The 24,340-nt window shown below is 38.3% G+C and overlaps 1 protein-coding gene across 2 annotated transcripts in view; it reads left to right on the top strand.

Annotated features, from left to right (window-relative positions):
- GSPT1 (G1 to S phase transition 1) overlaps positions 1–14,138 on the top strand; it is a 40,937-nt gene extending 26,799 nt beyond the window's left edge. For both annotated transcript variants that reach the window (XM_077827762.1, XM_077827761.1), the window contains exons 7-15: positions 1,718–1,898; positions 2,279–2,433; positions 3,114–3,254; positions 4,099–4,192; positions 4,555–4,635; positions 8,866–9,039; positions 9,566–9,655; positions 10,296–10,464; positions 12,404–14,138. In XM_077827762.1, the coding sequence (XP_077683888.1) occupies positions 1,718–1,898; positions 2,279–2,433; positions 3,114–3,254; positions 4,099–4,192; positions 4,555–4,635; positions 8,866–9,039; positions 9,566–9,655; positions 10,296–10,464; positions 12,404–12,456 (1,138 nt within the window). In that variant the 3' untranslated portion in view covers positions 12,457–14,138. The remainder of the gene's footprint in view (positions 1–1,717; positions 1,899–2,278; positions 2,434–3,113; positions 3,255–4,098; positions 4,193–4,554; positions 4,636–8,865; positions 9,040–9,565; positions 9,656–10,295; positions 10,465–12,403) is intronic.
- The last annotated feature ends 10,202 nt before the right edge of the window (positions 14,139–24,340 follow it).

Raw genomic sequence — 24,340 nt, 5'->3', positions numbered from 1 at the left:
GAACCGGGGAAGTCCCGGATGACTGGAAAAAGGCTAATGTAGTGCCAATCTTTAAAAAAGGGAAGAAGGAGGATCCTGGGAACTACAGGCCAGTCAGCCTCACCTCAGTCCCTGGAAAAATCATGGAGCAGGTCCTCAAAGAATCGATCCTGAAGTACTTGCATGAGAGGAAAGTGATCAGGAACAGTCAGCATGGATTCACCAAGGGAAGGTCATGCCTGACTAATCTAATCGCCTTTTATCATGAGATTACTGGTTCTGTGGATGAAGGGAAAGCAGTGGATGTATTGTTTCTTGACTTTAGCAAAGCTTTTGACACGGTCTCCCACAGTATTCTTGTCAGCAAGTTAAGGAAGTATGGGCTGGATGAATGGACTATAAGGTGGATAGAAAGCTGACTAGATTGTCGGGCTCAACGGGTAGTGATCAATGGCTCCATGTCTAGTTGGCAGCCGGTGTCAAGTGGAGTGCCCCAGGGGTCGGTCCTGGGGCCGGTTTTGTTCAATATCTTCATAAACGATCTGGAGGATGGTGTGGATTGCACTCTCAGCAAATTTGCGGACGATACTAAACTGGGAGGTGTGGTAGATACGCTGGAGGGGAGGGATAGGATACAGAAGGACCTAGACAAATTGGAGGATTGGGCCAAAAGAAATCTGATGAGGTTCAATAAGGATAAGTGCAGGGTCCTGCGCTTAGGACGGAAGAATCCAATGCACCGCTACAGACTAGGGACCGAATGGCTAGGCAGCAGTTCTGCGGAAAAGGACCTAGGGGTGACAGTGGACGAGAAGCTGGATATGAGTCAGCAATGTGCCCTTGTTGCCAAGAAGGCCAATGGCATTTTGGGATGTATAAGTAGGGGCATAGCGAGCAGATCGAGGGACGTGATCGTCCCCCTCTATTCGACATTGGTGAGGCCTCATCTGGAGTACTGTGTCCAGTTTTGGGCCCCACACTACAAGAAGGATGTGGATAAATGGGAGAGAGTCCAGCGAAGGGCAACAAAAATGATTAGGGGTCTAGAACACATGACTTATGAGGAGAGGCTGAGGGAACTGGGATTGTTTAGCCTGCAGAAGAGAAGAATGAGGGGGGATTTGATAGCTGCTTTCAACTACCTGAAAGGGGGTTCTAAAGAGGATGGCTCTAGACTGTTCTCAATGGTAGCAGATGACAGAACGAGGAGTAATGGTCTCAAGTTGCAGTGGGGGAGGTTTAGATTGGATATTAGGAAAAACTTTTTCACTAAGAGGGTGGTGAAACACTGGAATGCGTTGCCTAGGGAGGTGGTGGAATCTTCTTCCTTGGAAGTTTTTAAGGTCAGGCTTGACAAAGCCCTGGCTGGGATGATTTAACTGGGAATTGGTCCTGCTTCGAGCAGGGGGTTGGACTAGATGACCTTCAGGGGTCCCTTCCAACCCTGATATTCTATGATTCTATGATTCTATGAATAACAGGTATCTTCTTAGCCATCACAGAAGTATAATTAGTTTAATGCTATATGTTGTAGTAGTAATGATTTAGCACTACAAGGGTGTCCTGTCTGTGCACAATCTACATCTATATGCCTCGATCTTAGAAATGCTAAAAGTTGTCAGTGTTGTTGAGGCAGTTAAAGACTGTTTGTTTGTTTTTCATAAACAATGTTTTAAAGAAAACCAAAATATTAGTGTAGTAAATTTTAATGCAGAACTAGAATAATGTATTTTTGCAGGTACCTGTCTTGGGCCTTAGACACAAATCAAGAAGAACGAGACAAAGGTAAAACAGTAGAAGTGGGCCGTGCCTATTTTGAAACAGAGAAGAAACACTTCACAATCCTAGACGCCCCAGGGCATAAGAGCTTTGTTCCAAATATGATTGGCGGGGCTTCTCAAGCTGATCTGGCTGTTTTGGTAAGAAAAACAAATTGGACATCTACACTTAATGGTGTTGCTACAAATAGCTAGATCAGAATTACATATATAAGAATATCTGGTCAGTTGTGGTCTCTGAAATTTTCAAATCTTAATGTAGCAATCTAGTAATATTTGTATGTAATTTAGTTCTGATAGGTACACTGTTACTCAGCTTCTAATGTCAGTACTGTTAAATGGTTTTGAGTTAGATTGTGATATGTTGTTTGTGTGTTTAGGGTTTATTGCACTATTGAACGTAAGGCTGTAAATCATGCATTGTCCTTTTTGATTTAATTGCAGAATAAGTGAGAATAATTTGAATTCTTAAGTTGTTGGGTTGTTTCTTTTTTAATATTTAACACTTTTTTAAAATTTAGGTTATTTCTGCAAGAAAAGGAGAGTTTGAAACTGGATTTGAAAAAGGGGGACAAACAAGAGAACATGCCATGTTAGCAAAAACAGCAGGTGTAAAACATTTAATAGTTCTTATTAATAAAATGGATGATCCAACTGTAAACTGGAGTAATGAAAGGTGAGTGTTTCTATGAAGTAAAAATTATTTTTTCAGTATTTTCATGTAATTAACTATAGCTGAGCTACAAGCTACAGTAATTTCCAGCTAGGGCTGTTTTTTTGCCAAAGCCTCCTTTGATACTTGACTGGAAGGATGGTGGGCCTGAGAATACAGGCATAATCTGCAGAGCATCCACTGGCAAAGTAGATAATTATGTATTTTAACTGTTTGTTGTGCATGTATGTCTAACAAAGCCACAAGCCTCTAATATCAGTTGAGAGTTAGGAAAACTTTAAATGCCTTGAAACTTGGGAGAGCCCCCCCCACCCCCCAAAACAAATTATATATGAGAGAGAGTGTTAAGTCAGTTTGCCAGACTTTCATCTACTTCAACAATAATTTGAATAACTCCAGGAACTAAGCTAAGAGGGCATTCAGCACATTTATATTAAACTTTCTTTCTTATTCCCTCAGCTTGTTGGGGGTGGGGGCAGTAAGCACACATTGCTAAAGTAGCTGCATGTGGCAAATTGATTGGCAAGTCACTTCCAGAAAACTTGATCAAATCCAGAATATTGATCTAATCAGCAAGGTTTCTTTTTAATTTTTATTGTAATATTAGTTTTCAAATAGAAAAATAGAACTTTACTGGAATTTCTTAATTCAACATGATTGAGATGCATGTCAATTTTTAATAGATATGAAGAATGTAAAGAGAAGCTGGTGCCATTTTTGAAGAAAGTTGGCTTCAATCCCAAAAAAGATATTCATTTTATGCCCTGCTCGGGACTGACGGGAGCAAACCTTAAAGAGCAATCTGATTTCTGTCCTTGGTATATGTAAGTAACTTAGTGTTAGCATGTTGGGGAAATAGTAATAGTTCATTAATAGGCAGTAATACAGTAAAGCTAGGTGGAAGTATAGGTTTGTAACTTGTAGTCCGAACCAATATGATTGACTTACGTATACGTGAGGGAAGACTCTCATTGCAAAGGAAATAGAAAATAATATGACCAAGAAGTAAAGCAGAAGCATTTGGGCACTGTTGAAGAGAATTTGCTACCAAAGCACTATTTCTGTTGTATGTTGAGTTAAAGGTTACCACAGACCATAACAGCGTATTTTCCTTGCCTTGTGAGATCTTGAAAGTGCTGTACTGCCACTTGAATTTTCCAGTCATTTCACACTGGGTGTGTGGGGCCAGGGTGAAAAACAGTTCGATGTGAATAGTCTGTGTAGACCCCTAATAAGATTGTGGACACAGCTCATAGTCATTTAATGCTATGTTTGCTGATATGGCTCAAGGCAATTAAACCATGTTAATGAAAACCACTGTGAAAACTAGCCTATTATGTTCACACTCCTGGAACAGATTTAGCATATCTATCTAGCAAGAGTCTCAATGGACTAATGAACTGTTCTAAAAAATGCTTGTAATGAGGTTTTAAAATTAAATGGTGTGAATGTAAGCAGTATAACCACTTTGCATCACCACGGTTGATCTATGTTAACATACACAAGTTAGCGGTGTTAAGGATTTAATTGTTTAGAGGATAAAGTTCTTTCCCTCTGCTGTGTTTGGCTGAAATCCTTTCCTTGACTTATAATGAATAAGCCATACAGTTAGTTTAAAGTTTAGCCAAAGTGAAATGTTTATTTAAATAAATATTTTTACTCTTTTAGCGGATTACCATTTATTCCATATCTGGATAATTTGCCAAACTTCAACCGTTCAGTTGATGGACCAATCAGGCTGCCAATTGTGGATAAATATAAGGTACAAAACGAAACTAGGATTTGAAATTAGTTGTTACCTTCAAATGGATGGCCCATGTAGTCCACTCTGACTTTATTTTTAAAGGATTCCTGTAGTTCTGTTTTAAATGTGGTGGGCCTGGTGTCATTTACCTTTTGATCTGCTGGATTGACTGAAAAGGGTGACATTTGCTTTTAAATATGTTCTAATGCTGACCCTTTCATGCTTTAGATGCTTTTCTCATTGGAAAATAGTAACTTAGATGCAATAGTGCAACGTTTTCACTGACTACATCTGCATTGACTACATTTATGATTAAACAGTAAAGTAGAGCAGTATTTTAAGAAAAATAAGCTTTTAAATAGTGTTTATTTTTTACAAAGGATATGGGCACTGTGGTCCTGGGAAAGCTGGAATCAGGCTCTATTTGCAAAGGACAGCAACTTGTGATGATGCCAAACAAGGTATGGCAAGTTTTCACCTTCCGTATTTAAGAAGTTTCTAAGGCTATAATCAACTTGGTTTACAGTAAGTAATTTGATCAGAACTAAGCGCTTCCGTATATGGCACTGTGTCAGACAGGATTCAGCTTTATATAACTGCCTCTGAAAATATTCAATGTTTTAAAATCCTAAAATTATAGGACTGGAAGGGACCCCAAGAGGCCATCAAGTCCAGTCCCCTGCACTCCTGGCAGGACTAAGTATTATCTAGACCATCCCTGACAAGTGTTTGGTGGAAACTTGTAAAATTTATGGGGGAAAACATCAGTGCTTAATATCTGAGTTTAGCAGTTAACTTTTTTTCTGGATGTTGAGTATATCTTTGATTTCCTAAGCATTCAGAAGTAGAATTGTACTTCATCACTAAGCTCCAGTAACTCTTGGGTCATCAAATCAGCCTGGCTTACTCGAGCTTTAGTTTGTTTTGCAATAAGTATCTTTGCCTAGTTGAATCCTTTTTCTGCTGGGAGTTAGTCACCGCCTTCCTCACGCACTGTGTCCATTTTCAAGTGAGAATGAAACATATTCTAAGGATATAAGCTGAGGTATATGCTCTGAGAGAACTACTGTTATTTTTATTGGCTTAGGTTGAGAATTCCTTTACCACTTCTGTTCCAACAGACTGTCAGTGAAAATGAAGGGTGTCTCAGCATTCATGCCAGAACATAAGATGAATCTCTTGTACACTAGAAACTGAAATTTCTTTATGCAAAATGCATTGATGCTTAGACTGATTTCCATGTCATCTCTTCTGGAAAATTAGCAGCTGCAAGTTAATAGTATGGGGCATGTTTTTGCATTAAAGATTTAAAAATTGACAGTACAAAGGAGCTGGCTTTGTGTTGCTACCATCTAGGTGAATAGTGTGGTTAAAAGTAGATTCTGTAATCTAATGCCAAAGGTTGTGAAGATTGCATCATACTTGTTTTTGACAGTCTGTCTACACTTGAATTAAGATTCCAAGATAAAAAGAAATTTTCAGACACTGTCTCCAAAAGTTATCTTGCATAGTAACCCCTACTCTATTTGATGTCCAGTCCACCTTCATTTAGGGCATGAAGAGCAAGTTAGATCAATATTAGGGCTCAAATTACCAGCATTTGTTCTACTGGTCTAGGTGACTAAAGAAATCATCACAGCACTGAACAAAATAATTGCTCCTGAAATTTGAGTAAAAGACAAGTTTATCAACATGTAGGGAAGTTCCATAAGGGTCAAATGCATTATTAACAGAATATTTTTCTTGTTAAAACTTAATTTGCCTATTTTGGTGAATATTGAGTGCTTCTCTGGACTCTTGTACCTGGCATTTCTTATTTGCAAGTGGTTTAGAAAAGAATGTTTTAAAATACGCCTTCTGTGGAACTTGAGCAATTTTTCCCCCAGGAGAAAGGAGGGAGAAGACTCAACAATTTAAAGAACTAATTTGAGATGTAATTCTCAGATGAGCTTGTACCTTTTGGCTTAAGGTACTTTAAGTAGCTATTTCCTTTTCATGACAAAACTGTTTGACACAACTACTAATAATAGACACCCATGTAACTCTGTAGGAGAATTTAGTAGGGAGAAGTTGAGAAGTTGCAAATGCCTTTAGCAGGTTACCATAAACATAAAATTTGTATATTTCAATAAGTCCTTTTACACTTCAGATGATGTGCACTTCTGTTCATGGCAGTAGTGAGCTAAAACCTTACAAAATTGAACAGTGGTAAACCTTTTACTCTTTGGCGGGTAGGATGAATCCTTTTATTCTTTTCACTTACTCCTTTGCAAATTAATGTAATTCTTCCCCACTGGTCCTTACTGGTGAGCGAAGGCATGAGACCAAAGGACAGGCTATGATATAAAGGGATGTCTATAAATTAGATTATATGATGTTTTGATTGAGAGTATTCATAAACCTGCATCCTGATTTTATATTAATCTGCTTAGGAAGCTCTACAGAATCTTCTTCTATGATCTGCAAACAAATTCACTGCACTCATTTATTCTGATGTATGATTCATTTTATCAGAGTGCTGAAAATGTTTTAGAAAATGTTACCTTGGCGCATACTAGCTTTTCATCTTTTGAATATAAAGCTCTCGAGAAATTTAAAACTTGGATTAGTTCTGGTTCTAATATGATATATAATACATATTTAGAACACCACAGTATATACTCCCCAAAGTGAATGAGACTTATCTCTTGCGTATGATCTTCTCCATAAATGTATGTGCCTTTTGCTATGATGGAAGCCTTTTGAAACTTGCTCTAGACTAACATTTAAAATACACTGTATCACAATGTTGTATAAATTGGAATTTTGGACAGAAAAAGTGCTAGATTATATTTTAATAACTGAGTGATACCAGGAAATTTCCTTCTGTGCTCAAGTTTTTCATAAAATTGTGAAGTTTATAATTAGGGCTGTCAAGCAATTAAAAAAATTAATGTTTAAGCACACGGTTAATCACATATTTAAATAAATGGTATTCTATTCTTGTTTAACAATTTTTGGATATTTTCCACATTTTCAAATATATTTATTTCAATTATAACAGAATATGAAGTGTATACAGTGCTCATTTATATTTATTTTATTACGAATATTTGCACTGTAAAAAAACAAAAGAAATAGTATTTTTCAATTCACCTCTTACAAGTACTGTGGTGCAATCTATTTGAAAATGTAAAATTATGTAGAAAAAAATAACTGCATTCAAAAATAAAATTTGTTTTAAAACTTTAGAGCCTACAAGTCCTCACAGTCCTACTTCTTGTTCAGCCAGTCGCTCAAATAAGTTTGTTTATATTTGCAGGAGATAATGCTGCCCGCTTCTTGTTCACAATGTCACCTGAAAGTGAGAACAGGGTTTGTATGGCACCGTTGTATCTTGTGTCGCGAGATATTTAAATGCCAGATGCACTAAAGATTCATATGTCCATTCGTGTTTCAACCAACATTCCAGAGGACATGCGGCCATGCTGATGACAGATTCTGCTCGATAACAATCCAAAGCAGTGCAGACTGATGCATATTCATTTTCATCATCTGAGTCAAATGCCACCAGCAGAAGGTTGATTTTCTTTTTTGGTTATTCGGGTTCTATTGTTTCTGCATCGGAGTGTTACTCTTTTAAGACTTCTGGAAGCATGCTGCACACCCCATCCCGATCAGATTTTGGAAGGCACTTCAGATTCTTAAATCCTGGGTCGAGTGCTGTAACTATCGTTAGAAATCTCAAATTGTACCTTCTTCATGTTTTGTCAAATCTGCAGCGAAAGTGTTCTTAAAATGAACATGTACTGAGTCATCATCAGAGACTACTATAACATGAAATATATGGCAGAATGGGAGTAAAATAGAGCCGGAGACATACAATTCTCCCAGTTCAGTCACAAATGTATTATTTTTTAAATGAGCATCATCAGCATGGAAGCATGTCCTCTGGAATGGTGGCTGAAGCATGAAGTGGCATATGAATGTTTAGAATATCCGGCACGTAGATACCTTGCAATGCTGGCTACAAACGTGCCAGGCGAATGCCTCTTCTCGCTTTCTGGTGACGTTGTAAATAAGAAGTTGGCAGCATTATTTCCCGTAAATGTCAACTAACTTGTTTGTTATAGCAATTGCCTGAATGAGAAATAGCACTGAGTGGACTTGTAGGCTCTGAAGTTTTGCATTGTTTTGTTTTTTGAGTGCAGTAATGTAACAAAAATAATTTACATTTGTAAGTTGCATTTTCATGATAGAGATTGCACTACAGTACTTATATGAGGTGAATTGAAAAATACTGTTATTTTTATAGTGCAAATATTTGTAGCAAAATAGAGTACTGTACACTTGTATTTTGTGTTGTAATTGAAATCAATATATTTGAAAATGTAGAAAAACATCCACAAACATCTAATAAATTTCAGTTGGTATTCTATTGTTTAACAGTGCGATTAAAACTGTGATTAATCGCGATTAATGTTTTTAATCATGATTAATTTTTTAGAGTTAATCGTGTGAGTAAACTGCGATTAATTGACAGCCCTAATAATAATATACCTAGTGCAACATATTTAAACTGAAGAAGTAGAGATGTAGCTGACAAACTGTATAGGTCTAATATACATTTTTGTGTTAGTGATTTTGTTTTGTGACGTGCGTTAAGTAAAACATTTCATATATCAGAAAACCCAAATCTTGCTTTCTTTAAGCACAACGTGGAAGTTCTTGGAATCCTTTCTGATGATGTAGAAACTGATTCTGTAGCCCCAGGTGAAAACCTAAAGATTAGACTGAAAGGAATTGAAGAGGAGGAGATCCTTCCAGGATTTATACTCTGTGACCCTAATAACCTTTGTCATTCTGGACGCACATTTGATGCCCAGGTACACTAGCTGAAATATAGTTCTGTAATTCCTTGGTTCTTGTATCTAATGATGGTGAATGACTCTAAACAAGGCTATACCATTTGAAATTTAGTTAGAAATTTCACAGCTACTGTAAAACCACTGTGTGATTTCATAAATCTTAATCCAAGATTTAAAATCATTGCTTAAAAAAAGTCATGAGTGAATTGAACAAATGTACTCCGAACGTGAATATTCTAATTGAAGTTTCAGAAATCACTAATCTTAAAGCAAAATTCTATTTTTCCTACTTATAGATCAGTTATTTTTCAGTAAGCATACTTCTGTATTATAAGACATTCAGTCATTTTTCCAGTCCCCTAACAAGCGTGAGGGGTTGGCTGTTTGCTTCTGAAAAGTTTTATTCAGTGGCATGACATGCCATGTATGTGAAGTTCTAGATAAAAATGTGTGATAGCTAGCCCTTAACTGGTTAGTCTCTGCCTCTTTAGAATATAATATGTGAGGAATGCAGTTTAATATAACTTCTTATATTACTTTATAGATAGTGATAATTGAGCACAAATCCATCATCTGCCCTGGTTATAATGCAGTGCTGCACATTCATACCTGTATTGAGGAAGTCGAGATAACAGTGAGTTTATATTAATGCTTTAACTTAAAGACAGCATGCTCTTCAGAGCAGGAACTTTTTTTTCAATTGTTTGTACAGAAAATAGTGCAACAGGTCTCCAATCTAGATTGGACCCTGGTGCATTAACACAACACAGCAAATAATAAGCATCATGTATAAATCTTCTGAACGCTTTGGGAGTCCTGAATGCTACTGTTCGTTCAAACTTGATATCATAAAAGGATATGGTCCACTGTCACACTTTTTTTTTGTCTGAATATCTTCCTAAAACTATCCAAAAAAGGGGCGGGGGGGGGAGATATTTCTCTCTTTTTCAATTTGTTTACTTGTGCATTTGACAGCATTTTATATGTAAGTTTCACTGTATTCCAAGTATAGTCAATTTGTGTAGCTTTTCCTGCAGTAACAAGGGAGAGGGGTATTTGCAGAAAAAAATTATTATAAAATGACAGAAGTTGGTGGGGGTGAGTGTTTCATAAGCAAGTGTTAGGTAAACCACTGTTACCTTTTCAAAATTGACTCAATTTCAAGTGGACAGTACTTTTAAAGAGGCTTGGGGAATACTGAGGCTTTATTTCTGAGGGGAAAATATAATTGTCAATGATACTGTGTTTTGCTAACACCTCTCATTCTTGTACAGGCCTTAATCTGCTTGGTAGACAAAAAATCAGGAGAAAAAAGTAAGACACGACCGCGTTTTGTGAAACAAGATCAAGTATGCATTGCCCGTTTAAGGACAGCAGGAACCATCTGCCTTGAGACATTCAAAGAGTTCCCTCAGATGGGTCGTTTTACCTTAAGAGATGAGGGTAAGAGTACTTGTGCAACTATTAAAGTTTGCTTCTGTATATATACACCATTTTATTACTCTTAGAATAAGAAATCTCAAACGCTGAAAATACTGAAATGAGAAACTGGAAATGGAAATACTAGCTGTCCCTTTTCTAACTGCAGTACTTAGTAGAAAATTCTCTGTAGAAGAATGGTTTCAGAGTAACAGCCGTGTTAGTCTGTATTTGCAAAAAGAAAAGGAGTACTTGTGGCACCTTAGAGACTAACCAATTTATTTGAGCATAAGCTTTCGTGAGCTACAGCTCACTTCATCGGATGTTGAAGAATGTTCCTTATTCTTCCTGCTGCACAACAGATATGCCATTGTACAGTATATAGAGAGGAGACAACAGGGCTGCTGCTAATAGTAGAAATGCATTCACAGGTATTGCATACTAAAGATACAGTAACTCTCATTTAACGTCGTCCTGGTTAATGTTGTTTCGTTGCTGATCATTTAGAGAACATGCTTGTTTAAAGTTTCACAATGCTCCCTTATAATGTTTGGTAGCTGCCTGCTTTGTCCAATGCTTGCAGGAAGAGCAGCCCGTTGGAGCTAGGTGGTGGGGGCTTGGAATCAGGGTGGACCGGCAGCCCCCTAAATTCCCCGTGCGGCAGCCGCCCAGCAGCCTATCAATTGCTGGGCAGTTCAGCTGTCCATCCCCCTCCCCCAGCTGCCCAGGCCGTGTGCTGCTCCTGCCCTCTGCCTTAGAGCTGCTCCCAGGAGCCTCCTGCTTGCTGGAGGGGAAGGCGGGGTGCTAATGTCAGGGTGTCCCCTACCCCCCGTTCCTTTACCTGATCTCCACAGAGCAGGGTGGGGGACATGACAGGGCTCAGGATGGAGGGAGTTTGCTGGCAACAGCTGCTGTCTCAACTTGCTCTTCTACTTAAAAAGGTAGTGTACTTAGAGTGGGGTCAGCGTACTAAAAGGGGCAATGCATATCTGTCACACACACACTCTTTGTCTGTCTCTCTACTAAGCTGTGTCTCCTCCTTCCATTTGTGCTGCCTTTATATAAATAGCATTCTATTATTGTTTAATAGTGTGATTAATCACAATTAATTTTGTTAAGTGTGATCAATTTTTTTAAGCACTTGAAACCTTAATAATATTCTGCAAACTTTGCTGGACTCAGACACTGAAAAGTAGTTCCCTTTTCCCCAGCCCCAGTTTTTCTGTGCCAATAACTGGGTATTGAATACCTGCACAAAAAGTTTGTCATGACATCGCTGTCAAGTAAAAATGACTTAAGATTACGTTATTTAAATCCATTTAGCTTGAAGCAGGTGTTTCTGGTAAAGCAGAGTACAGGAGCTAACTGATACTCCAGCTAGCTGAACTTCAAACAAGAAGGAAAAGGTGGTATTCCCAAATAACTTTTCACTAACCTGACAAAACATGCCTTTTGGTGACAAAATATTACGACTTGAGGCAATCTTTGTTTTGCCATTCATTCTCGACTTCCGGCTGTATGCATCCATAACAAAACTTATGGAATTACTTCCTGAAATAACATGCTTTTGCTCCTTAAGAGCTGTCCCTTAATGATTACTTAAATTCTTCCATGTACTCCCTTGTCCTAGAATGTAACTTGCACGAATGGTGTCTTCAACCTGTACAATTTGGAAAAGCATAACTTAAAGCACTTATGATGAAGCATCTCTTAGCAAGCAAAAATTCAAATGAATGTAGAACAATTTATTTGTATCTACATTGATCTCTCCTGTGAGAGAGTGGCATTTTTGCTCCCATTAACACACTATTGTACTCTTGTCATGAAAAATAATTTCCTCTAATATATAATTATCTCTGACACCATGAGGAATCTGTATGTTTTAGAAGCTTTCACACTTCTAGATGTAAGTGCATTATTCACCAATAAAGACCTAACACAAGCATCTTTCTCCTTGGTTTAGGTAAGACCATTGCAATTGGAAAAGTTCTGAAACTGGTTCCAGAGAAGGACTAAGCATTTTTCTTGATGACCCTGCACAATACTGTGAGGAAAATTGACTCTGCAAAAGCCTACTTCACACCGCCTTCTTATTTTCTGCCCATTGATAAACTTCTCCCCATATTTTGCAAAGACAAATTTCACAGCAAAGGTCCACATTATGTCAGCTTTCTCATATTGAGAGCTCTGCTATGCCACTGTTGAATTTCCCAAAAAGTTTTTTTTTCTCTCAAATTCTGCTTCCTTGCAAAGATTCGGCAATAGCTTTGTAAGTGATGTGGACATAATTGCCTATAATTATGAAAATCTAAAGGATTTTTAATGTTTAATTTCCCCTGGCATATTAAGACATCTTTTTTCCAGGCAGATCACTCAGTGTGTGAGTGTGTGTACACATGTTACAAAGACAACTACCATGTTAATAAACTATTCAATTTGAAATCCTTTTTGGTATTGGAATTGCTTTTGAATAATGTTTTTTATCCAGATGTAACACTGTTGCATTAGCTTTTAAACTTTCCAAGTATTCTAAATGTTCGATTACTTGGAGATTTCTAAACTCCTCAGAGGCTCTCTCCCTCTCCCCCTCCCCCCCCAGTTTTAAATGAGGTAATTAGACAATTGACCAAGTTTGTATAAAAGGAATGTTTTGCCCCATCCTAATGGTGTTTAATGCATTCTTTAAATTAAATACCTTTCCGCAAATGTGGCACTATATTAGCTTTACAATGGCTTATATCTACAGCAAACCTAAGTCAACTTAACATAATTTCGTAGACACAGTAAGCTGGTTTTGAATGCTAGAACTACATACTATGTCTTTATAAAAAATACAGCATAATCAAATGTTTACCTTCAGAAAATGCTAACAACCAGTAAATCAATGGAAGTTGCAAAAACATGGCAATTGTGGCAATAATGCCTGCATTGGTATTTATAAGAGCTAGATTTTGTCTGAAAACTGGGCCAGTTAAAAAAAGTGCCAGTTCGACAAGTTACTTAGTTCATTCTCTGTTAGAAGGCTGGATAATCCTTGCTGTTTTAAAGATCTTTCTGAATTGAAGGAGAGAGACTATTTAAGACCCTAAGTGTTTTCACATATTGAAATTTAGGAGGTGCAGAATCAAGTACAGTCTGTAAATTTTTGCATATCAAGCCAATTTAAGCTTGTGTAGACTGGTGAAGAGCTTTCTTGAGAAAATAAAGCCATAACCAGTTTCAAATTAAGCGTCCTCAATACAACTTGAAGGAGCTAAATATTAAAACCCTACGTAGTTGTAGGTGAAAGTGGACTATCTCCTGTTGCCATCCTGGTTCAAACAATAAGAAAGAGGGTGAATGGGAAATGAGAGAAATAAAGTATTAATGGAAATCTTCATTATTAGATTAAAGGATTAACTTCAGAGTTTCTTCAGAATACTTTTCCTTAAACTAAATATTTTGCAATTGTAAAATGAAATAGTGGTGACCCTTGCCTTCCCTGGAAGTTGACAGTCACATGACTGTTTCAGTTTACAGAACTCAAAATTTTAAAGAGTTTTATCCTTCTTGTTTCTTTGTAACTGTGGAATTCCCATTCATTTCACTTAAGGCTACATTGTATGGACAGCACAAGTTATTGTCCTTCAGTTTCATATGATTACACTTGTAGCTACCATAATGCATGAAATTTAAATAAATTTTATTAAGTCTGAAAATCTCTGGGCTTTTATTTTTCTGGGAAATCTGAGAGCTTTAGACAAAATATAAACAAACACCTTCCCTCCCCTCCCGTCCCCCCCAACTAAGTGAACAAAAGCAAATCACAGACACTTGGATCTTAAACTGGTATAAAAATTAGTCAAGGAAATTATTGCAAAGCTCTTTGTTTTTCTGATTTGACTAAAAATTCTCAGGTACATAAATTGGCTCCCGAAATGTTTATGCTTTTGAAATTCTCACCTTATTAAAACTGTCTTTGTGGAGTGACAGTTCAGGGAGGACCTAATGTAAAGTTTTATGCTTTTTTATTTAAAGCATTTAAATGCAACTGAAGCACTAAATACCTGAATTATCACTTGTGAGCAAACTTGTAATGAGGACTTAAATTGATTAGTTTGATCATGGATTGAAAACAGATTCATCACTGAAGCCTGAAAATCAACTGATGGACGGAAATTTAACAGGTACATGGAACTGTAAAGGATAATATATTCCATCATAAATCTAGTACATTTGAATCCTGTTAACATAAATCCAGTTAAAACTGCCTTGTATGTTAAGGGAAACTGAATTAAGATTGAAGTGCATTAACAATATGTTGAATCATAGGTTGTAGATCCTGTTAAAGCAATACAAAAATTTGATAAGGTTGTAAGGTGTTCTGTTTGAATATTTTACAACCTTTAAGCATATTAATAGCAAAATGCAAAGTGAAAGTATAGGGCATTTGGCTTCATTTTTAGGTATAAGAGCTAAATATGTCTATATACCGTTATCCTATTTTGACCGTTGACTTTTTTGAATCTTCTTCAAATTGCATAAGTTTAATGTACTCCATTAAATCTTCGTACCACATTATTATTGTTAGTGCAGTTTTTACTACAATTGACGGCTGAATTTAGATAATTAAGGAAAAAGGAATGGTGCAGCTGCTTTGTTTTGAAATAAGTACTACTTGCTAATAAGTTCCTCAATGTAATAAACTTTTTTAAACAGTTGTCATTTTGAATCCTTATTTCCTTCTGTCAAGACACATGGCATACTACTTTGAAGATGAAAGAAATAAAGGATTTATCCAGCCATAAGAGGAAAAAATGTGAACTAAGATGTGAAGAGTTGAACTGAGTATAAGGAAATGACGTATCAACTGATAAATAGATTATACTGACCTTACATGATTTAGATCTTTTGTTATTGAACTGAAAGCCTTGATAATATATGTAATGATTAAATGAAAAAAAATCTTTATATGGAGTAGCAGAGTCCTGATTATTCTGTACCATGAAAAATGATAGTTCATTCTTTCCTGCTAGTTATAAGAGGAAACAAACACCACATAAAATAGGGCTTTGGGCATGCTAATCATCCACCTAACTGGGAGTATGCCATATTCCTTTGGTCATATTTGCAGATAGGCAGAAACCCTATACATTTGCTGGCACCAGTTTCCTGATGCATACTTACGCTAATTGTTCACTTCAGTGGCACTAGCCATCTACTGGGGATAGTTCTTTGGAAAACTAGCTGCTTTATTAAATTTATTCCAGAAGGATCTTTGCTGGTGATATGGCTTGAAGTACAGATTTCTCAGTGGCACAAGATGCCCAGTGAAAACTGCTTAATGAATAATTTCTGCCATGAACTCATTAAATGTTGTGGTCACTATGAGAAATATAGCCTTCATGAGAGGTCTATATATGTCCTCAGACACTGGGTATTTTTAGATGGTGAACAATTCCAGGAGTCTGAATAAATGTTAGCCTTTTTTGTGTTGCTAGTGCAGAATGTTTAGATAATCTGCTGAAACCTGAGCAAATGGAGTTTTCTCCATATAAGACTTCATGGCTTTTTCTCACCCAAGAAACTTGCTCAGTCAGCAAGTCAATAGACTGAATCTGCTTCTTTACAAACCCCATGTGGGATCCGTAAGGAAAAGTATACCCACAAAGTTAGTTCTTAGATAGCTGTTGATCATAAGGAAAGTGGTAGGTTTTCAATTTACATCAGTGTGGTATAGAGCTCGGTTATCCAGTCACTTTATTTCCCCCTGTGGAGAAGAGTTATCACTGGTTCTAATCTTAATATCCCACAAAGATAACTTCTGACTAGGCTGATATTTATGCTGGAGAACCTTGAGCTCTGGGTATAATAGCCTTTGTCTTCTCTTGTTAAAATATTTCATATTAACTCTGACTCCTGTCCCACCATTAGTTGGATTTCTGTTGCCAAAAAATATGCTTGGCAGAGTGGAAGAAAGCATGGTTTCTCCAATTCTTTGAGAGCGGCTCAAGATACTGCATACAAAAGCTCTTCCAAGAAGTATTAGGATTTGATTAAACCACCCTCAGGTGGTCAAGTTTTTTTAACCTGTCCCTGTAGGGCAATCTAAAGAAAAATATGGAGAATTAAGCCGATGAAAGTTACTTCTGCTCACCTCAGAACACTATATAATCACCGCCTGCCTACAGAGTGCTTGTAGTTCAGTTCCCTGGATAACAGAACTCTATGAAATAGAGGACAGGACAGAAAACCTTCCACATCCACCACTACACTTCTTTTAGATATTTGTTCTTCCACATTTTCTGGTTGGTTGAGTTGCATTGAATAACTTACACATTGATTGCTGTAGAAGGCTCTGAATCTGTTCTTCAACAGTGTCATGTAAATTGGGGCGGGGTGGGGAGAACCTGGCTTCTACACAGTGTATAAAGGCCTGAAAGAATTTTTCTAAAGTACTTTCTTTTTTAATATTAGTAAGTCAGATCTTGCTTGTACTGCTTGTCTAGAGAAACTATGGACCACTGCAGAACTAACAGTTTATTATTGGCAGTTACTTACGGTAGTGCCGAGGCCCCAATCACAATGGGGTCCCATGGTATTGAATACTGTACAATTACAGAAGTAGGGATGGTTCCTTCTCTTGGGGAATGAGTAGCTAGGAAGTGAAACCTAATTACTCAAGGGAAATAACTATTATTCATACTGTGGTAGTGTATAGATGGCACAATCAAGACACTCCAGTGTGGTAGGCACTGTATAAATACGTTGTAAGAGTCAGCTGCTGTCTAACAAGCTTAGACATTGATTTCAATATGGGAAGTAACAAGTATATAGGGGAGAGGAAAAGGTGGAAGGAAATGAAAGCTTAAACAAGAATAGGCCTTTAGAAATGCTATGGAGGAAGTAATAGTAACTAGAAGGATTTGGCCACATCACAGGTGTGTAGGGTAAGAAAGAACGGAGTGTAACATGACACCACTGTTGAGTGACAGGGAATATGATGGCATTAACAGCAAGAGAAGGGGCCGAGGGTTTGGAAGGAAAGGTGAGAAGTTTTGTACCAGATAAAGTTTGATGAAGATATTTAGGGAGCTTCGGAGACAGGTCAAGATGCTGAATTGGATAGGAGGAAATAAGTCAGGGGTATGTAATGTGAACAGAGACCACTGTGAAGAAAAGACAAAAAAAACTAAAACACCTAAATTGGAAGAACAGGTGTTCTAGTTAAAAATTAACCACATATGTCCCTTTAAGGGCTGAATGCACAATCCAATTCTCTTGATCCTCCACCACAACTTCTAGAAAAAACAGAGAAGAACGGTCTTTAATCCTACAATTTCCAAGATAAACTAAAACACTATTGTTTTCATAGAATCATAGAACTGGAAGGAACCTCGAGAGGTCATCTAGTGAAGTCCCCTGCACTCAAGGCAGGACTAAGTATTATATAGACCATCCTTGACAGGTGTTTATCCAACCTGCTCTTAAAAATCCCCAATGATGAAGATTCCACCACCTCCCTAGGCAATTTATTCCAGTGCTTAATCACTCTGACAGTTAGGAAGTTTTTCCTAATGTCCAACCTAAACCGTCCTTGCTGCAATTTAAAAGTTTTGAAAACCTTTTCAGGTCTTCATACGTCAAGAAGAAAGGCACTGATTGGAACCGGTTTTTCCATTGCATGTCACTTCTAATAATGGCTTTGGTAACAATAAAAAGAGCGATCAGATCTTTTTCCCCTCATATTTAGAAGTGCTGGCTTGAGGCTCCAAATACCAATTAAAAAAAAAAATCTGCTTTTGGTTTCCTGCCATCAACACTAGTCCACAAGAAGGTTAACCCCAGCCTGTGTCAATGACAATATGCACACTACTTATAAATGACTACAAAAACTATTTGTAACTTGGATCATAATAAATAGGACCCTACCAAATTCATAGTCCCTTTTGGTCAATTTCACAATCATGGGAATTTAAAAACTAAATTTCATGGTTTCAGATATTTAAATTGTAAATGTCATGGTGGTGTAACCCTGGGGGTATGGACCCAAAAGGAGGGTGGGGGGGTCACAAGGCTAGTGTTGGGGGGTTCTGGTATTGCCACCCTTACTTCTGCATTGCTGCCTTCCGAGCTGGGCAGTTGCTGGCTGGGCGCCCAGCTCGGAAGGCAGCACTGCCTCCAGCAGCAGCACAGAAGTAAGGAGGTAGCATTACCATACCATGCCACCGAGCTGGGTGACCGGCCAGCAGCTTCCGCTCTACAGCCACTCAGCTCTGAAATCTGGTCTCCCCTACAACAGCCAGATTTCATGGGGAAGATAAGATTTCATGGTCTGTGACACGTTTTTCGTGGCTGTGAATTTGGTAGGGCCCTAGTACTAAAGTTTGACATCTTCCCTTGTGTTTAAAGCATTTGTTTTTAATTTTTATTTTGTGTGTAAATGTCCATAATCTTTACCTCTAACTTGATTATTCTTATTTGCATTTATCAGATCCCTGTTCTTGGGGAGAGGAAGAGTGTAGTCTAAGATTACACAGAAAATATATAACTAATGAATGTACTCTTGGAACAACAGCAAAATTTTCCAATGTCTCCAATAATAGTTTCCTTGGGTATTCCTCCTCAAAATGTTTTTCTTACATTTCTGCTTATTTTCCTTCTACAATTTAAGGCAAGTAGTACATATGTCCTGATAACATATGGATTTCGGAAATTTGCCACCAATGAAAAAGTGACCTAGTCTGGAGAAATAAAAACACTTCTCAAAAAAATCTGGACTCCTTAGGGAGTAGTGAAGAAAAATCTAATTTTATATTTTTAGCTCTAGCTCTGTTTGCAAAATCAAAGACCTGCTAGATATAGTAGAAAATTTTAATGCTCCTTGTACGCTCGTTTCAAAGAAATATTAAGTAAAAAATAAGGGAGGTCTAAAAGCACTGGTTTAGATGACAAAAGCTGGAATACTACACACTTTTGTCATTCCAGGAATCACCACATTATGGGTATGGATTGGAGCTGGGTAAAAATATACGGAAAGTTTGCACTTGTGTGTATGAGAAAAAAAAATTTGTGAAGATAAAATTACTCTGCTATAATTTATCCTTTAACTTTACATCATGTTCAGAATGAATGAAAATGACATTCAATTTTGTTATTGGAAGCAATTATGCAGTGTGAACTTTCTAAATCAAAACTAATCATGTAAACATTTAACTCCATTGTAGATAGTGTTTAAAACACATTTGTTTATTTACCTGTGCCCGAAGGCTAAACTGGATGTCTTGATCAAATAATATTCCCATTAGTCACATGGTTTTAAGACAGAAATTGACTATCAATTAATTAGCTAAATTTTTTTCTAATTTGTTTCATTCAAACCACACAGAGGCATTGAAGAAGGTTAGAATTCCATTTCTAATAATTACATCTTTCATCCTTCAGTAAAAACAGACTTTACAGCAACTGATGACTTCTGGAACTCCTCCTTATTCTATTTCTAATCTTGGAACAAATATGGCACCAAATCAACTAGATTAAAACTGGCTCTTTCCAGCTCTATAAACCAAAATCATTACAAATTGTTCACAAATGGTGACCTACTTTATATTCAAATTGTTCACAAGTTGTTACCTAGTTTATATTGTACTTTTTTCCAACCGCTGGTTTGCTGACTTAAAACCGCAGAAAAACTAAGCTTTTTGTTTTGGTATGTACTACCCACACATTGACTCAGAAGAGCAGTTTTTATTTGACAGCCACCGTCATAGACAATCCTTCCATTGAGGAGACTGACTCAGACCATGTCTATGCTACAGCTACTTCAGCTGTGCTATTGTAACATACATAGATAAAGGGATTTTTCTGTTGTGATTATTCCACCTCCCTGAGATGCAGTAGCTAGGTCAAAGAAATTTTTCATAGCCTTGAGTGACTTACCTAGATGGATTTAATTTGTAAGTTAGATCAGGCCTCAATGTTCTAACTTCCATGATTATCGTCCCTCTATCCCCATCTTTCTGTATGTCCAGTATCTGAAACAGGAGTCTTAAGAATGGGCATAGTTGGGGGGGGGACATGATGGGGGTTGCCCCCCCTCCTCAACTGCAAGGCATGGGCAGGCCTGTAATTTGCCCTCACATGTGGCCCTGTTGGCCTACCTGCCCACCCCCCAATATAGAAATAAAACTTAAGGTCTCTGTATCTTATCTTCTTTCTCTCCGAAGATCCCTAAAACACACACGTTCTTTGTTGTCACCTGTTTTGCTACCATTTTCACTTTGCAGAGCCTCTACGGGTGTGAGGTTAGCACTTTAGATTTTGTGACCAACAATTCACTAACACTAAATCCATTTTAAGAAATGCTGATCTCCACATCCTAATGCATCACAGCAATGGGCTTTTGGGACCACCCCTCTGTGCTGTGACCCTGCCCTCTATCTGCAAGCTCTAAAAAGCTTTCTCTGATTTTAGCATAAGCTTCCTTGTCCCACACCTGCTGTGCCAGGAATGCACCAACAGGTAGAAGAAACATGTTCTAGCTATGTTGTTTAGGCCACACCATCTGAAAGCTATTCTGCCACACTGATAGCAGATGTGCAGGGGTGAAACATGTAGTAACATATATAGATTTCAGCAACCCTAAACTGCCTTGCTAATCTACTCCAATCTCTTACCTAGAGAAAAGTTTGAAATCACCATTAACCACTCCACTTTGTTACCCCGTAGATCAGGCGACGGCAAACTTTTTGGCCTGCGGGCCACATTGGGGAATAGAAATTGTATGTCAGGCCACGAATGCTCACAAAATTGGGGCTGGAGTGCAGGAAGCGGTGAGGGCTCTGGGGTGAGGCTGGGGATGAGGAGTGTGGGGTGTAGGAGGGAGCTCTGGGCTGGGAGCAAGGGGTTTGGCGGGTGGGAGGGGGATCAGAGCTGGGGCAGGGGATTGGGGCGTGGGGAGAGGCTTAGGGGTGCAGGCTCTGAGCAGCACGTACCTCAAGTGGCTCCCAGAAGCAGTGGCATGTGCCTTTTCCGGCTCGTGTGTGGCCAGGCGGCTCTCCACACTGCCCCATACGCAGGCACTGCCCCTGCAGCTCCCATTGGAGTGGAATCGCATGGAGCAGCCCCGACCCTGCACCCTGGCTGGAGCGCCAGAGCGGGGCCCAGCCGGGTGGTGCGGCCCCGGGTCCTGTGCCCCGGCTGGAGTGCCAGAGCGGAGCTGCACCGCGTTGTGCAGCCCTGGCCCAGAGCCTTGGCTGGAGTGCTGCAGCAGGGCAAGCCCCAGACCCTGCTCCCCAGTGGGAGCTCGCAGGCCGGCTCGCGGGCTGAATTCAGCGTACGGGCCGTAGTTTGCCCACTCCTGCAGTAGATGCTAGAGCCAGCTATCTGAAATCGCTACATGGAGTGTGCCAGAGACCAGAGTATTTTAATCTTTGTATCCTGTTGGTACTGGCACATCAGAAGAGCAACAAACTGGAGAAGGAGATCTCACAGAAGGGCGTGAGGGCAGGGCTGAAAGGCAGAGGGAATAAAATAAAGGGGGGAAATGAGCAGAACTACCAACTCTATCTATTCAAGCATGGCCTCCCTGCTGCCTTTGTTTCTGTACCTGCTACAAGCACTGCAGCTGAAGAGTGAGAGGGTTAGAGCAGAAATGCATTTTGGGCCTTGCCTGTCCTTACAGACCATGTTGTTCAGAAACCCCTCACATGTCAATTAGGGTGTGTGGGAGGTGAGAGGGGATGTCATGTAACACTACATAGCACTAACCCTTTTAAAAAAAAAAAAAAAACCTCCATCCCCCAACATACAGATTTGTTACATTTGTTTCTCTCCATCAGATCTCATCCTGGTTTCCAAAGGTAAAATCCATATAGCTCTAGCCCTGTCACCCTAGTACTGTATTCTTAGGCCAGGTATTCGGTTTCTCATGGATACAGTCCCCTGATTTTCCCTGTATTTCTTCACGTTACCCATTTTCTCTTATTGTGTTCATAGGGATTTCAGCGTCTAGAATAGACTGGAACAGTCCTCCTTGTATCCCTTTGCAGAGGGGGAGAAGTATACAATAATAGTAGGGCGGTCAAATGATTAAAAAAATTAATCATGATTAATCGCACTATTGAACAAGAGAATACCATTTAAATAAATATTTTGGATGTTTTCCAAATTTTCAAATATATTGATTTCAATTACAACATAAAATACAAAGTGTACAGTGCTCACTTTATATTTATTTTTATTACAAATATTTGCACTATAAAAAACAAAAGAAATAGTACTTTTCAATTCACCTAATACAAGTACTGTAGTTCAATTTCTTTATCATGAAAGTTGAACTTAAAAATGAAGAATTATGTACAAAAAATAACTGCATTCAAAAATATAACAATGTAAAACTTTACGCCTACAAGTCTACTCAGTCCTACTTTTTGTTCAACTAATTGCTCAGATGAACAATTTTGTTTACATTTGCAGGAGATAATGCTGCCTGCTTCTCGTTCACATCACCTGAAAGTGAGAACAGATGTTCGCATTGCACTATTGTACCCAGCGTCACAAGATATTTACCTGCCAGATGTGCTAAAGATTCGTATGTCCCTTCAACCATCATTCCAGAGGACATGCGTCCATGCTGATGACGGAGTCTGCTTGATAACAATCCAAAGCAGTGAGGACCAACTCATGTTCATTTTCATCATCTGAGTCAAATGCCACAGGTGGAAGTTTGAGTTTCTTTTTTGGTGGTTCAGGTTCCGTAGTTTCCGCATCGGAGTGTTACTCTTTTGAGGCATCTGAAAGCATGCTCACACCTCAACCCTCTCAGATTTTGGAAAGCACTTCAGATTCTTAAACCTTGAGTCGAGTGCTGTATCTATCTTTAGAAATCTCACATTGGTACCTTCTTTTCATTTTGTCAAATCTGCAGTGAAAGTGTTCTTAAAATGAACATGTGCTGAGTCATCATCCAAGACTACTAGAACATGAAATATATGGCAGAATGCTGGTAAAATAGAGTCGGAGACATACAATTCTCCCGCAAGGAGTTTGGTCACAAATTTAATTAATGCATTTTTTTAACAAGTGTCATCAGTGTGGAAGCATTTCCTCTGGAACGGTGACCAAAGCATGAAGGGGCATACAAATGCTTAGCATATCTGGCACATAGATACCTTGCAATGCTTGCTACAAAATGCCATGCAAACGCCTGTTCTCACTTTCAGGTGACACTGTAAATATCCTGTAAAGAAGTGCAGTTCTGTAACAAAAAAAAAAAAATCTACATTTGTAAGTTGCACTTTCACGATAAAGAGATTGCACTACAGTACTTGTATGAGGTGAATTGAAAAATACTGGTCTTTTGTTTATTTCTACAGTGCAAATATTTGTAATAAAAATAATATAAAGTGAGTACTGTACACTTTGTATTCTATGTTGTAACTGAAATCAATATATTTGAAAATGTAACAAAACATCCAAAAATATTTCATAAATTTAAATTGGTATTCTATTTTGCAACAGTGTGATTAAAACTGCGATTAATCACGATTAAGTTTTTTGAGTTAATTGCGTGAGTTAACTGTGATTAATCAACAGCCCTAAATAATAGGGGAACTCATTAAGAAAGAATGCCCCCATGATAGGATGCCTGAATATACACACATCAAAGTTTAAATCTAGTGCTCAGAGTAGGAAACCAGGTGTCAGGCCTGCTAGATTTTATTCCTGAGTATTTGTTTTGGGCAAGTTGACACTGGTGAGTCTGGCTTTGTCTACATATGCAACTACAGGTGAGTCGCATCATACATGCAAACTTTTGCAAATTTAACTATATGTGCTCGGCAAAAAAAAAGAAAAACAACAAGATACCTGTAAATAATGTGGGCGATTCCGCCCACCCTTCCACTCAATGAGCGTATGC

Source organism: Eretmochelys imbricata, chromosome 10 (genome assembly GCF_965152235.1).
Source record: "Eretmochelys imbricata isolate rEreImb1 chromosome 10, rEreImb1.hap1, whole genome shotgun sequence".
NCBI lineage: Eukaryota > Metazoa > Chordata > Testudines > Cheloniidae > Eretmochelys > Eretmochelys imbricata.
The sequence above is the reverse complement of the archived record's forward strand: the minus strand, read 5'-3'. Positions and strand labels throughout refer to the sequence as shown.